The following is a 13,606-nucleotide window of genomic DNA, read 5'->3' as shown; positions in this document are numbered from 1 at the left end:
AATCCTAATCATACCTACTTTTGCAACAATCTTTATGATGAGACGTATAACATCTACATGCAAACAAGAGAACTAATTCAAAAATCAATCCCTTCAACGTCCCCGCCCACGGAAATAGCCAAACCTAACCCTGTCAACGTTCAACCGGCGCCAAGACAGCAACCAGGATCAGCCAAGTCGACATTGCCAGCATCGGGAGTCGAGAAAAATCTGCCCGAACCTACATTTACATCGCAAGGAAATAACAGCAAGCTAGATGAAATGTTACGCAAGCAAAGTAGCAATTTCAAGGCATTAGCTCGAACGCTGGCTAATATCAAGCTAGACAGTGCAGCAGAGAAATGGGAGCTTGAAGATATCATAAAATCTCTGGACTCTCGCTGGGCTGCCATCGATTCGCTGCACTGGGAGATAGACAGTGAACTCGGGGGAACGGATGAGCAATACGAAAACACATTTACAAAATACGAAAACGAGCATGCAGCAATGAAGAAGCAAATTAACAGCAAGTTGTGGTCAACATCGCACAGAGAAAAGTCTACCCCACGCCTAGACATCCCCGTATTTCATGGCCACTATCAACAATGGGTTTCGTTTAAAGATTTATTCACCGAAGCTATCCACAGTAATCCATGTTTATCTAACGCACAAAAGATGCAATTTCTGAAGAGCAAGATAAAGGGCGAACCAGAAAGGCTTATACAACACTTACCCATCAGTTCAGATAATTATACTACGTGTTGGGAAATACTAAACCACCGATATAACAACAAGAAGTTAATATTTACGACTCACATAAACAACGTCATAAGCCTTCCTGTGATGCAACAAGCTACGTCAAGCCACGTCAAGAGACTCCATGACGTCACTATAGAAAGTTTAAACGGTATAAAAAACTTAGGAGTCAACATTGACACCTGGGATCCGATATTAGTCCATTTATTGCAACAGAAATTGGACACCGAAAATCACAACGAATACATGACAGCTCTAAAACAGCCCAGGGAGTTACCATCATTAAAGGAATTCTTGTCATTTTTGGAGGGCAAATTTACCGCTATGGAGTCGTCACGGCGCAAGCAAGAAGCCGCTGTTAATCGAACAAGTTTGAATACACCATCTACATCAAGTAATCAATACAAGTCAAGCCGATTTGTTAGCCGTTTGTCCAATACGCAGTTCGTCCAAATCGCATTTTGCCGTTTGCCAACTACGCAGTTCGTCCATAATATGATACGTCCATTTCGCGATTCGTCAATACGCAGGTCGTCCATTTCGCTGATTGACATTCAAGATTTGGTCCATTTCGCGACTCGTCAAGACGCAGTTCGACCATTTCGCTATTTGTCATTTCATATTTCGTCCATTTCGCGATTCGTCCTTACGTATAGTACGCCCTACCCTACCAAGGACCATAGGCCCTACCTACACAGAATTACCTACGCTCGAAATAATGAAATTTTATCGAATAAGCTAGCGAACCGTGAGTATTTTCAAGAGTTTATTGATGATGATTTTATGCAATAAAAACATTAAAAGTAACGTTAACTAAGTATCGTTACCTTTTGTTATGATATAGGTAACGTTATCACTTTGTACCGGTAGTCAAGTATATCTATGATTTTAACGTTACCTAACGATATTATAACGTTAAATTTAGTAACGTTATCAAGCCCTGCCTAGAATCAGTTCCAAACTTAAGTGAAATTTGCCCTAGATTGACTCCTCTAGCCTCAAAAATGAATAAAAAGCTGAATGAACTCGACAAAATATATTAATAAAACTTCTTTAACTTACAGAACAGCCTAGTCATCAAGATAACAAAAAATATTAAACTTACACAAAACTAAAATAACCTACGTCAAACCCATGGGTCGTAGGAAGTTAAGACAAAACCACTGTACAGGGTTGTTTCCGATAAGCGGTATATTAAAAGTAGTGAAATTTCATTAACAAAAAAATCCTTCCCATGTACAGTTTATCGAAAACCGCCCTGCTTATAGTTTATTTATATTTCTAAGGATAATTTATAGCAGTTTTGCCCTAATAGCTTTTCGCAGAAACTCCATGGCACTTATTTTCAATGTTTTCAGCGATTTTAGCTTTTTATTTAAAAATTCGTTGAACCGAATATCTTTTTGTCGTCGTTTGCGGCTCATAGGTATTGTTCTTTTGATAAAAATATCATAGTGACGACCCTCCTTTTTTAATATTTCAATCAGTCTGAGTAAATTGGGCTTCGGAGGAGTTCTCTTGTTCAGTCGATTGTGCCATCCTTCTAATGCATTTGTCGTGCGGTTATTTTCTTCGGCTACACTTAACATGGCAAAAAGGGGTACCCACTGTTTTTCAAAATAAACGGAAAACTCTTGAAAAGCAACTGAGTCTTGGCACACTTCTCCCATTTTTTTAATCTCTACCCACGCGTCCATTAAAAGATTAGTGGGTAATAATGTCATATATGAGCACAGCTTCGTAATATTTCTTCCAATGAGTGTCTGTTCTAGGTTGAGTTTATCACATATGCTTTTGACTGCTTTGTAATAGTGGAAAAAGCATCCGCTTACGTAGACATCCGGGTAAACACTTTTGACAGCGTTCAACTGTGCAAGTTCGAAATCACCCTTGTAATATTTGATTTCGACATTCAGTTCTTCTTTTATGATTGTAAAGCATCTCTTGTAGGTATTTTCAGTCTTGTTTGGCAACAAGCAGTAAATAACTGGTACAATATTTTGGTATTTGGTGTCTCGGTCCAAATCCAAATGTAGAGTGAATATCTGTTTAAATGGTTTTGCTGCTCTTTTGTAAGTGCCATCGCCATAAAATTTGTGAGATTTGTTTTTTGATTTTTCGAGCAACTTTCGTGTTACTTTTGTGCAAAACACAAGAATTTTGTCGTCGTCACCACATTCCTTAACTAAAAAGTCATCAGATAAACATTCTGGAATTTGGACGTTTCTTAGGTGACGAAATGATAAACTAGTGATTTCCAAGCTTTTCTTTTTTGTTCTGTACAGCGTGTCTCGTTTTGAATAAAAAGGGGGAATATCATCTGGTTCTACTAGGCCACTGTCCTCTAGTTGCTGGATGGTATCTTCGTATATCTGCTGTACAGAACCGAAATCAGCCGATACTTTTATCTTGCAAGCGTCGAATGCAATGTCGATTGCATTTCTGGAATGATCAGGTTCGCAGGTATGCTGGCTTTCTCGTAGCACTACATCACGGTCTTCATTTAATGTAACAGACGCACTGCACTCATATCTGTTGCTGCACCGCCACAATGAAGTATTACTATTTTCGACATTTACAGGTTTTCGAGCGTTTAAGTGATATCTAAACCCGTTTCTCAACAATAAATCATGTCCTCTTTTACTTTTTATAAAAGTCAGATCGAATTTTTCATCCATTTTTATAATTTCAATCCACCGTTTAGCCAGATCGAATTTAATTTGTTTTACGATGAAATAACGTCACATGCGAAAAGTCAGTTTTATCAGTAGGCCAGATACATGACATAGTTATGGAAAGAGGATGAATTTATAAGAATAACTGTAGAATTATGGCACCCGCATAGCTTAACATTGTTACATTGTGATTGAAAAAAGTGCGTAACTTGTCAAGGTAGTCAGTTTTTGGAGTAACAGTTATGAAGGGTAGTGAGATATCAGAAATCTTTGCACGATTGTGGAAACTATTGGTAGGACGGACACTATCTGACATATCTACGTAACGAACGAATAGATAAGGACAGTGTAAAGTTTATCAGACATGTACTTTATAACGTGACCGTATTACGTGTTGCACTAACTGCATCTTGGACAAAGCACGTGTTGACGTAATACGTATTAGACTGAACGCCTGTTGGACAAACTATGGGATGGACGAAAGACGTGTTGACACAATACGTCTTGGACGAGCTGCTGTTGAGCGATATGTATGTTGGACCAAATATGTATTGGACGAAATGCGAATTCAAATATCGTTTGGACGAACTGCGTATTGGACGAACGGCTAACAAATCGTCAAGCCGTTTAAATCAGTATTTTACAAGCAACAAGACTCCAACAAGTAAGCCAGGCCTCGAATACAGGCGCAAATGCCCAGTTTGCCAGCAAGATCATGGTATATATTTCTGTACCGAGTTCAAAAACATGGCCCCAGGACTTAAACGAAAAACAATTACAAAACTTAATCTTTGTAGTAATTGTTTATACAATCATAACGGCAAACCTTGCCATTCTACTAAACGGTGTCAAGAATGCGGCGGGTATCATAATACACTTTTGCACGAGACATTTCACAATCAAAATGCAGCGTCGGTAAATACGGTCGGAAATCAAAGTCGACAACAAGGATTTGGGACTCACGTGGCACAGCAACGTGAAGACAACAATCAAGACCCAAATATCCTTTTAGCTACAGCTATGATCAAAATTCTGGGAAATGATGGAGTACCCCGCACGATGCGTGCCTTAATAGATCCTGGGGCCCAGATGTGTTTGATTTCTGAAAACGCCGCTCAACAGCTAGGGTTACCACGACAGCAAGAAAAAGGAGTGATCACAGGAGTGGGCCTTAGAGATAGCAAATGTAAAGGCATGCTGTATGTGACCTGTTTATCATCAGATGAAAAATATTCCTTCAACACCGAAGCCTTTATTATGAAGGATTTAACAAGAAAATTACCCAATTTCACCTTCCCCAAAGCAAGATGGGATATTTTGGATACTTTACCTCTGGCAGACTACAATTATAATGTCAACAACTCGATCGATATATTACTGGGTGCTGAAATTTACGCAACTATTTTGATGCATGGAATGTACAAGCATGAAAACTTATCCCTTGTTGTACAAGAGACGCACTTAGGATGGATTATATGTGGGAGAGTACCGCAAAGCTTTCAATGCAATTTGGTGTTAAATAACATCGAAGACATACAGAAATTTTGGGAAATTGAAGATATTCCAGCACAAACACTCAATACCAATGAAGAAGATGAGTGTGTCAAATACTACAAAGAAACAACAACAAGGTTGGCAGACGGAAGATATCAAGTACGGATCCCTCTGAAAAAAGCTGGTCTACAGAAACTAGGCCACTCAAAAAGTAAAGCTGTGGCGCAATTCCGGCAATTGGAATACAAATTCAACAAAAATAAACATATTGCGCAACAGTACAAGTCATTTATTCACGAATACCTATCAATGGGTCATATGACTATATCGCCGACTAAACAATGGCGGAACGCACGTGAGGCACGTGAGGCGAGTGAGTGCTACTTACCACATCATTGCGTTTTAAGAGAATCAAGCACCTCAGCTCTTCGGGTCGTATTCAATGGATCAGCGAAGACATCTACAGGAGTCAGCCTTAATGATATCATGCACAAAGGGCCTAACCTTCAAAAGGACCTTTTATCGCTCATCTTAAAATGGAGACAGCACCGTGTAGCTTACATCGCCGACGTCGAGAAAATGTTTAGGCAAATATGGGTACATCAAGAAGATCAGAGTCTGCAGAAGATTATTTGGAGAGATTCGCCAAACGAAATGTTACAAGAATACCAACTAACAACAGTTACCTACGGTCAAAAAGCTGCACCCTTCCTAGCAATGATGACCTTAAAACAATTAGCCCATGACGAAAGATCAAACTACCCTGAAGCAGCAAAAGCGCTCGAAGAAAGTTTCTATATGGATGACCTTCTTCACGGTTCCCATTCCGTTTCATCAGCCAAGCAATTGCAGCATGAATTGCAAAAGCTACTACAGTCTGGAGGCTTTTACTTAAGAAAATGGATGTCAAATTACCAAGAACTGGCCAGAACCGACAATCAAGATACTTCAGATGAAAATAACTACTACTTTAAAGAAATGGAATCAAGAAAAACATTAGGACTCCAATGGGACCCCTCTCAAGATATATTTCATTTCGAAACAAAAATGGAAATCGTTTCGGACGTACAGCAAAACACTACCAAGCGTCAGTTGTTATCAGAAATCTCCAAACTATTTGACCCCTTGGGTTGGCTCACACCCATATCCACCAACTTGAAGCTGCTTTTCCAACTTTTGTGGAAAACCCCTCTGAAATGGGATGACAATATACCAAGTGATATGCATAAAGAATGGTTAATTATTAAACAAGATATAAATAATAATATAAACACATTTAAAATACAGCGATGGATCGGCACCGGCGGTGTCAGCGATATCGAGTTACATGCATTCAGTGACGCGACGCCGCGAGCTTACGCGTGCGTTATCTATTGCAAAATATATATAGAAGGCCAGCCGAAAATCATCTTACTAGCCGGAAAATCAAGATTGGTACCGAATAGCAAAATTATCTCCCTACCAAGAGCAGAGTTGTGTGGAGCCCATCTTCTTGCAAAATTAACGACCAAGGTAAAACAATGTTTAATCAACCATAATATCAAGATCTATGGTTGGGTAGATTCGACCGCAGTTTTGGGATGGCTGCAAGGTGATCCTATCCGCTGGAATACATTCGTCGCCAACAGGGTGCGACAAATCACAGAAGTCATCCCTCCCGAGTGCTGGGGCTACGTTAAATCAGCAGAGAATCCTTCGGATTGCGCAAGCAGAGGACTTACCGCATCACAATTAAAACAACATTCTTTATGGTGGCAAGGGCCCACCTGGCTACCGACGTTTCAAGCAAAGAGTCAAGATAAAACCATTATTTACACTACGAACGAAGAGCAAAAAATCATGCAGGTTAACGTCGCCGTCAACACTGAAACAGAAGATAATATCATCGACCAGCTAATTGACAAATATAGTTCGTTATCAAAACTAGTGCACGTAGTAGCCTGGGTCCGAAGATTCATCACGAAACAGCAAGACAGAAAAACTGGCAATTATCTTCATTTATCGGAAATAAGAGAAGCAAAGGCCTTAATTATCAAGCGGGTCCAAAAAGCAGAATTTCAAAATGAATATCATGATTTGAAAAAGGGTCGACCTATTTCGACTAAAAGCAACATACTTGCTTTGTGTCCATTCTTAGATGAAGACGACATCCTGCGAGTCAAGGGGAGATTGAGAAACGCGTACATCGCGTATGACATGAAACACCCGATCATTTTGCCACACAAGCATCGATTGACTAGCCTTATCATTGATAACGCACATAAAATGGTTCTTCATGGCGGCGCCCGACTAACCCTAAATTTTATAAGAAACAAATATTGGATCGTCGGAGGCAACAGCGTCACTAAGCAATTTATTCGACACTGCGTGACATGCAAAAAACAAAAAGCAAACCTGCAAAATCAAATCATGGGAGACTTACCTGCATCAAGAAGCAATTCATCTCGTCCTTTTGAACACACTGGCGTAGACTTCACGGGGCACGTATTCCTCAAGGCCAACAAGGGTCGTGGTATCAAGACTACTAAAGGATACGTGTGCGTGTTTGTCTGCATGGCTACAAAAGCGGTCCATCTCGAACTGGTATCGGACATGACAGCATCCGCTTTCATAGCAGCGTTGCGAAGAATGGCTGCGCGAAGAGGTACTCCATTACACATGTACAGCGACAATGGAACAAACTTCCTTAAAGCCAGCAAGACACTTCAGGAAGAATACCTCGAAATCCAGAACATAGTAAATCCAGAGTGCCTGGGTACGATATCCGACATGGGAATCTCCTGGCACTTCAATGCACCCGCATGGCCAACAGCCGGAGGCTTGTGGGAAAGTTGCGTCAAAGCGTTCAAGTACCATCTAAAACGGGTCATTGGAGATCAAAAGCTCACTTATGAAGAATTCAGCAGTTAATTCGATTCTTCGATCTGTGCTAATAAACATTAGCACAGATCGAAGGTTGTATGAACTCAAGACCACTGTGCGCTATATCAGAAGACCCTGAGGACATCAACTATTTGACCCCTTCTCACTTTCTAAGCAGCGGTCCAACTCTAACATTGATAGAGACAGAAAGAGACTTGCGTACAAGATGGCAACTCACTCAGAAAATATTTCAAGACTTATGGAAAAGATGGCGTTCTGAGTACCTAGCACTATTAAACTCTAGAAGTAAATGGAAAAAACCTTTAGCCAACATCAGCCTTAACGACGTTGTGCTCATTCATGATGATAACCTGCCACCAGGCAAATGGGCAATGGGCAGAGTTATAGAGCTACATCCGGGACAAGACGGATATGTAAGGGTTGTGACCCTTAAAACGAAAAACGGCATATTAAAGCGTCCAGTACTCAAGCTCTCTATTTTGTTGAAACACCCCGAAGAAGAACTACCTAAAATGCATCAGAAGAGGCCGCTACCTGACAAAGAACTCGAAAAGCAAAACTCAACAAGAAATCCTCAAAAACTAAAGGCAAACAAGGCCAGGTTTTCGCTGTCATCAATGTTCGCAGCACTGTTATTATTTTTATCATGCCTCTCAACCGGTCAGTGCGATGTCAACATAATACCATTTCGCGAAACACAGGGGCTATACTTCGATAAATTAGCAGACATGACGTTAATTTGAGATGAATGGAAACTAGTCGTCTATTATAACATGGAACCTTATTGGGACGCAATGAACGCATTACAAAAATACTCCCGATTCTTAAAAGATACCTGCGAAACTATCAAAACACAAGTCCACTGTGACATAATAATACTACAACTGCGTCATGGATTCTCAGAACTCGAATACTATAACCACCTGTTGCTCAGTCAGCATTCGAGCACGCGACAAACCTCACTACGAGTACTACGAACTCTACGCGGCCTTGTCGACGGTGTCGGTTACGTCGCTAACAGTTTATTCGGCGTATTGGATGAAAGGTTCGCCGAACAATATAAAAAAGATATAACACTTTTACGAGACAACGCTAAACATATGGCTTCCCTTTGGAAAAATCAAACATCCATTGTTGAAGCGGAATACAATTTATTAAAACGTACCGAAGACACTATGAATCAACAACATAAAATGTTACATCAACATATAAACCATATGGATGAAGCTTTCAAGAATTTGCAACAAAAGGTAGAAACTAACAACATTATCAACGACTTCAACTTAGGAGCCACTATAGCAAGTAATATGCTCCACAACCTAAAAGGAATGCAAGACATGTTATCAGACACCATCACCGATATACATCAAGGACGTTTTAACTTACACATGTTAACTCCGGAACAACTTATTAATGAGTTAAGGACCATAGCAAGCACCCTACCCAGAGATGTTTCCCGAGCAATCGTCGAGGAGCCACCAGCCGCCACGCCGCTCCAGCCCCGGGCGTCTCCGCGCTTCGCCGTAGTCAGCGAGACTCGTCAACACAGCAACGAAGATCACAGCGAGACGACAAATCTTTCACGAGTAGATAAAGCAACATCCCCTTCATTTAAAGTAGTTAGTTTTAATTAAATTTAAATAATGTATATCAAGTTCTACGCAGCATCTTTCTCTCATCTCAACCGCCCCCGGAATATGTACAAGTAAATTGCACAAGCATCATATTCATCATTTGCCCCATCAGCATTTAGTTTATATAAAAGTGTTATAATTAGTCAATAAGTACCTTTTTCCATTCATTAAATAATCACGTTCGCTACTGTATAAGTGTGCACACCTATCAAGTTATAATAAAGCAAGTTTATATCAAGAATTCGTCTTTCGTGTTTCACATTACTATCAAGAATCTATCAAGTAAATGTTAGAGTTAGCAAGTACTCTAACAGTTTACTTTTATTAAAGTAAGCTCGATCGCACTTCTGAACTGTTAGCAAGGGTCCAGAAATGAGATAAAACTTGCTCTCTAAATTTATTTATTTGCGTAATCGTAAACTCAGAGGCTTAGACGACGGTACGTGCGTGCCGTGAGGCGGACCGCGGGGCAAATGGACGAGTCGACTCTTGCGCTGCGGCGTCTGCGGGGCGCGGCGTTGGGGGGAAGGGGGAGCCGCGCTGGCGGGGCGACAGTCTCCGGAGTTCACCTTCCTACAATAGCTAATTAATAATAATTACGATTATGGACAAATCAAAGCAATTTTTAACTTACTAATAGATATAAACTGTGATTTAGCTGAACAAACTTAGAGCTAAAGTTATAAAAGTGTATGATAAAGGTTTTCAGAACATGACTAACCGGTTTAACATTTCCCGACGCGTCCTAATCAGCAGCTGCCAGCATCATAGTTGGCCATTTCTTTTCGTGGTCGAGACATCTGTCTCTGAACAATATTAGGTACTAGTGACTATTCAAATACTTCACTCTTTTTATTTTCACTGTGTGAAATAGGTAGTAAAACTAAACTTCTAACTGTGGCTAAGTGACAGGGAGTCGGCAGGTACACTAACTTGTGGAAACATGTTACGTATTTTAGAGATGAGATTTGGGCGAGCTCGGCGGTTGGGGCGCGGGTAACTATCTGCAAGACTCGAAATGTGTTTTCCTGTCCGTCTATTCCCGTTGGCGCGAGCGCGGAACAATCGAGTTTTCTGACGAACCAGTTTAACCTTACCTTGAGCTCCGTAAAGCTATTTGTAATCAAAGAGCTCTTATACTGGTTTACCTGGCCGAACTTACCTGCGCTTGGTAAAGGATCGGAATGACAATTCTGTAAAGCCTGGGTTTCGATGGATTTACTTTCACGGCATACACAGATGTTGCGTGAATAGAGATGTGAGTTTAAAAGTTGGTCTATTCCCACTAGTTGTATTATGACTTCGATTGTTAGAACTGGATGGAATTTACCAGTGTCTTTGAATGAAAATGTTTATATAAAAAAATTAAAGTTATGCTTTTAAGGTGCTTAATAATAATGTCAAGTGCTTTTTACACAAAACCGCGTTAGTTTATGCGTTGTAAGCATTCCGCGCGCCTACGGAAGGTCTCCTGGTCGCGATTGTGTGATACCCATAATCATCATTACGTAACACATTATCATTATTAGAATGGGTTACTTAAAGTAATTTAAACGTCTTTAGGTACATTATTCACTTGTATTTATTTTAAGTCGTGTCTCTTTTTTAAAGCAATGTTCTTTATCGTACTTTCTGCAGATTATTTAATTATTTAGAAACAAACTTGATGAAATGGCTCGCAACTGCAAGCTGCTGGTGCAGATTTAATTGAAAATAAGTTGTGAAAGATCGGACTCGCTATAAATTTTCCTCTCGTGAGATTTTTCAACAAGTTTCTCAATTTAGACGAAGGATAGCAGTTTTATAGCACCCGAGGGACACGCCCGATCGTTCTGCCTACAAAGTATTATTCCATATGAATTTCAACTGTCGGTAGGTTATAGTAGGTATACTATATTGCATTAAGCCCAGTTTTCCGCTCGTTGCCGCGTTCGCGGGTCGGACGACACAAAAAACCCCATATTCTTATTTCGTTGGACGTTTACTGCGCCCGTTACAATACTTTTTACAAATTGGATTTGAACTGGCGAACTTTCATAAAATACGCTCATATTTATGTCATGAGAATGTTACCGTTGCGAGAGAGATTTTCACATTTTAAATCTAAATAAATGTCCGACTTTACGTTTTTATTTATGTTTTCAACTATTTGCTTTAAATTGTAAATTTCGCGACATTATGGCGGTGAAATATTTAAGGCATTCCACGATCGTGGCTGAGTTCTGTTTATATTGTGTAATATTTTGTGCAGAATCTGAGCCCCAATTTACGATTGGCCTTTCTACTTTGGATATTTGTGGGGTATAACGAAATACGTATTCACGATCACGAAGGATGGGCACAACGGAACAGGATGTCTATCTAAATGAAGATAGCGAACGTGTTGTGTAGTCGTAACAAGTTGCCTAACAAAGGGCCAGTGATGTGTGGTTGTGTCGGATTAATCACACCACCACACCTTTAAATGCTTGTTCGCACGCCCGCCGTCTGTTTCTAACGTCTTTTGAATTCATTACGTGTTTGTGAATCTCACTTGTTTTTTATGAGCGACCTTTTTGAAAACGCAAATTTGCTTAATTAATTGCCGCTTGGCGTTCTTTTAGATGATTTTGCGATGTAAATTAGGGTTGAATTTGTGGGCTACTAAACAAGCTTTTTATAATTTTATGTTCCATATTTGGCCGTTTTGTAATCTTTAATATTATTATGATAGTACCTACGTAATAGTTGATTTTGACTAAAGCTACACTATATTCAGAACCCTTTAGTTTGTTTATCGGAGTAGTGTAAAATAAAATGCATTTTTAACGGTAATACCAACGGTGAGTACCAAGCTTTTTTATAATATAGGAGGCAAGTGAGCAGAAGAATCGCCTGATGGTAAGCGATTACCGTCACCCATGGTCATGACACCCGCAAGACCAGAGGAGTCGTAAGTGCGTTGCCGGCTTTTGAGAGGCTCTTTTCCTGAAGGTTTGGAGGTCGTAGCGGTGCTTGAATACCGCAGGCGACAGTTCATTCCATTATTAAGCTGTGCGAGGCGGGAAGTGCCTGGAGGACTGCCAATCATCTAAATGGTGGAGATAACTAAAATATAGCTATGACTTCTATCGACTATAGATATTTATAGCTATCGACTTTAATATTCCGAGAGGACCTAATCCTAAAGATGTACGTTATTTGTGTATTCCTGGCATTAGAGAATATTGTTTAGGTACGTAATGTTGTATGAGCTCTGAATATTTTGGAGCATCCCAAAGAGGGCTAACCGGCGTATTGGCGGGCATTGCATAATTCAAAGGCGTTAAGCTGAGAACCCGTAGGAGTTTAGCAAGGACGGATAAAATAATATCCACCCATGTCTCTAGCCTGCATTTTGTGTGTCTTTATATATGTAATACAAATCAAGTTAAATTATATTATGCCCTTGTAAGGCAACTTGTTTCCCGTTAACAATTGTGCGCACACGCGCCAATATTTCATACAAATTTCTACGTCACTTTTTCATTAGAGAATAGCACTTCAGCTAAATTAATGCTGATGACCTTGCAAAAATCACTTTATCTAACCATAATAATCTTTGTGGGTCTTGGTTTCCTCCACTATCTTCCTTCAGTTGTTACGATCCTTGGCAGCCTTCCTCCAGTATACTTCCTCATTCTTCTGAGATCTTCTTCCACACAGCCCAGCCAGCTTAACCTAACCTAACCGTAATAACACGTCTTAAACTTTTTACTTCTAATATGTGTAACGGATGCAGCAAAATGAAAAGAACACAAACTTAATGGATAAAATAAGAAGTTTCTCCAGAAATTAAATTAGCACGAATGTTGTTGTGCTGTGAAGCCAAAAACTTGCGTTATCTCGCCAAGTGCTGGAGAAATTTCCACTTGCCCATATAAGTTCGGATAGCTTTGTACGCTCATAAAACCTGACGGGGAATGATTCTACTCTGATGTTTAACCTATCCGAAATTTATTACGTATCTACTCTCTTGAGAAATTTATTAGGAAATTGGTTAAATTTATCACAGAGTGGGGTAAGGCTTCTTTCCGTTGTTAACATGGGTTCAGACTTGGTTGAAAACTTAAATATAATCTAACTGTTAATTATAAAGTAGAAAGTAACTAAGGTGTATTCTCACAAAGAAATGACTAATGGAATTAATTTATGAACAACAATTTT

General features: G+C 39.8%; 1 protein-coding gene across 1 annotated transcript; it reads left to right on the top strand.

Moving 5' to 3' along the window:
• Window positions 1-4,469: 4,469 nt before the first annotated feature.
• On the top strand, window positions 4,470-7,814 carry LOC133519479 (uncharacterized). Its single transcript, XM_061853485.1, has one exon. It carries the CDS (start codon window positions 4,470-4,472, stop codon window positions 7,812-7,814), a length of 3,345 nt encoding a protein of 1,114 aa, XP_061709469.1.
• Window positions 7,815-13,606: the final 5,792 nt, after the last annotated feature.

The sequence above is a fragment of the Cydia pomonella genome, chromosome 7 (genome assembly GCF_033807575.1).
Source record: "Cydia pomonella isolate Wapato2018A chromosome 7, ilCydPomo1, whole genome shotgun sequence".
In the NCBI taxonomy this organism is placed as follows: domain Eukaryota; kingdom Metazoa; phylum Arthropoda; class Insecta; order Lepidoptera; family Tortricidae; genus Cydia; species Cydia pomonella.
This window is presented reverse-complemented; position numbering and strand designations above follow the sequence as displayed.

What these genes read in the sequence shown, in the direction of transcription:
- LOC133519479 (XM_061853485.1), top strand. Translation starts at nt 4,470, where the DNA reads ATGCGTGCCTTAATAGATCCTGGGGCCCAGATGTGTTTGATTTCTGAA.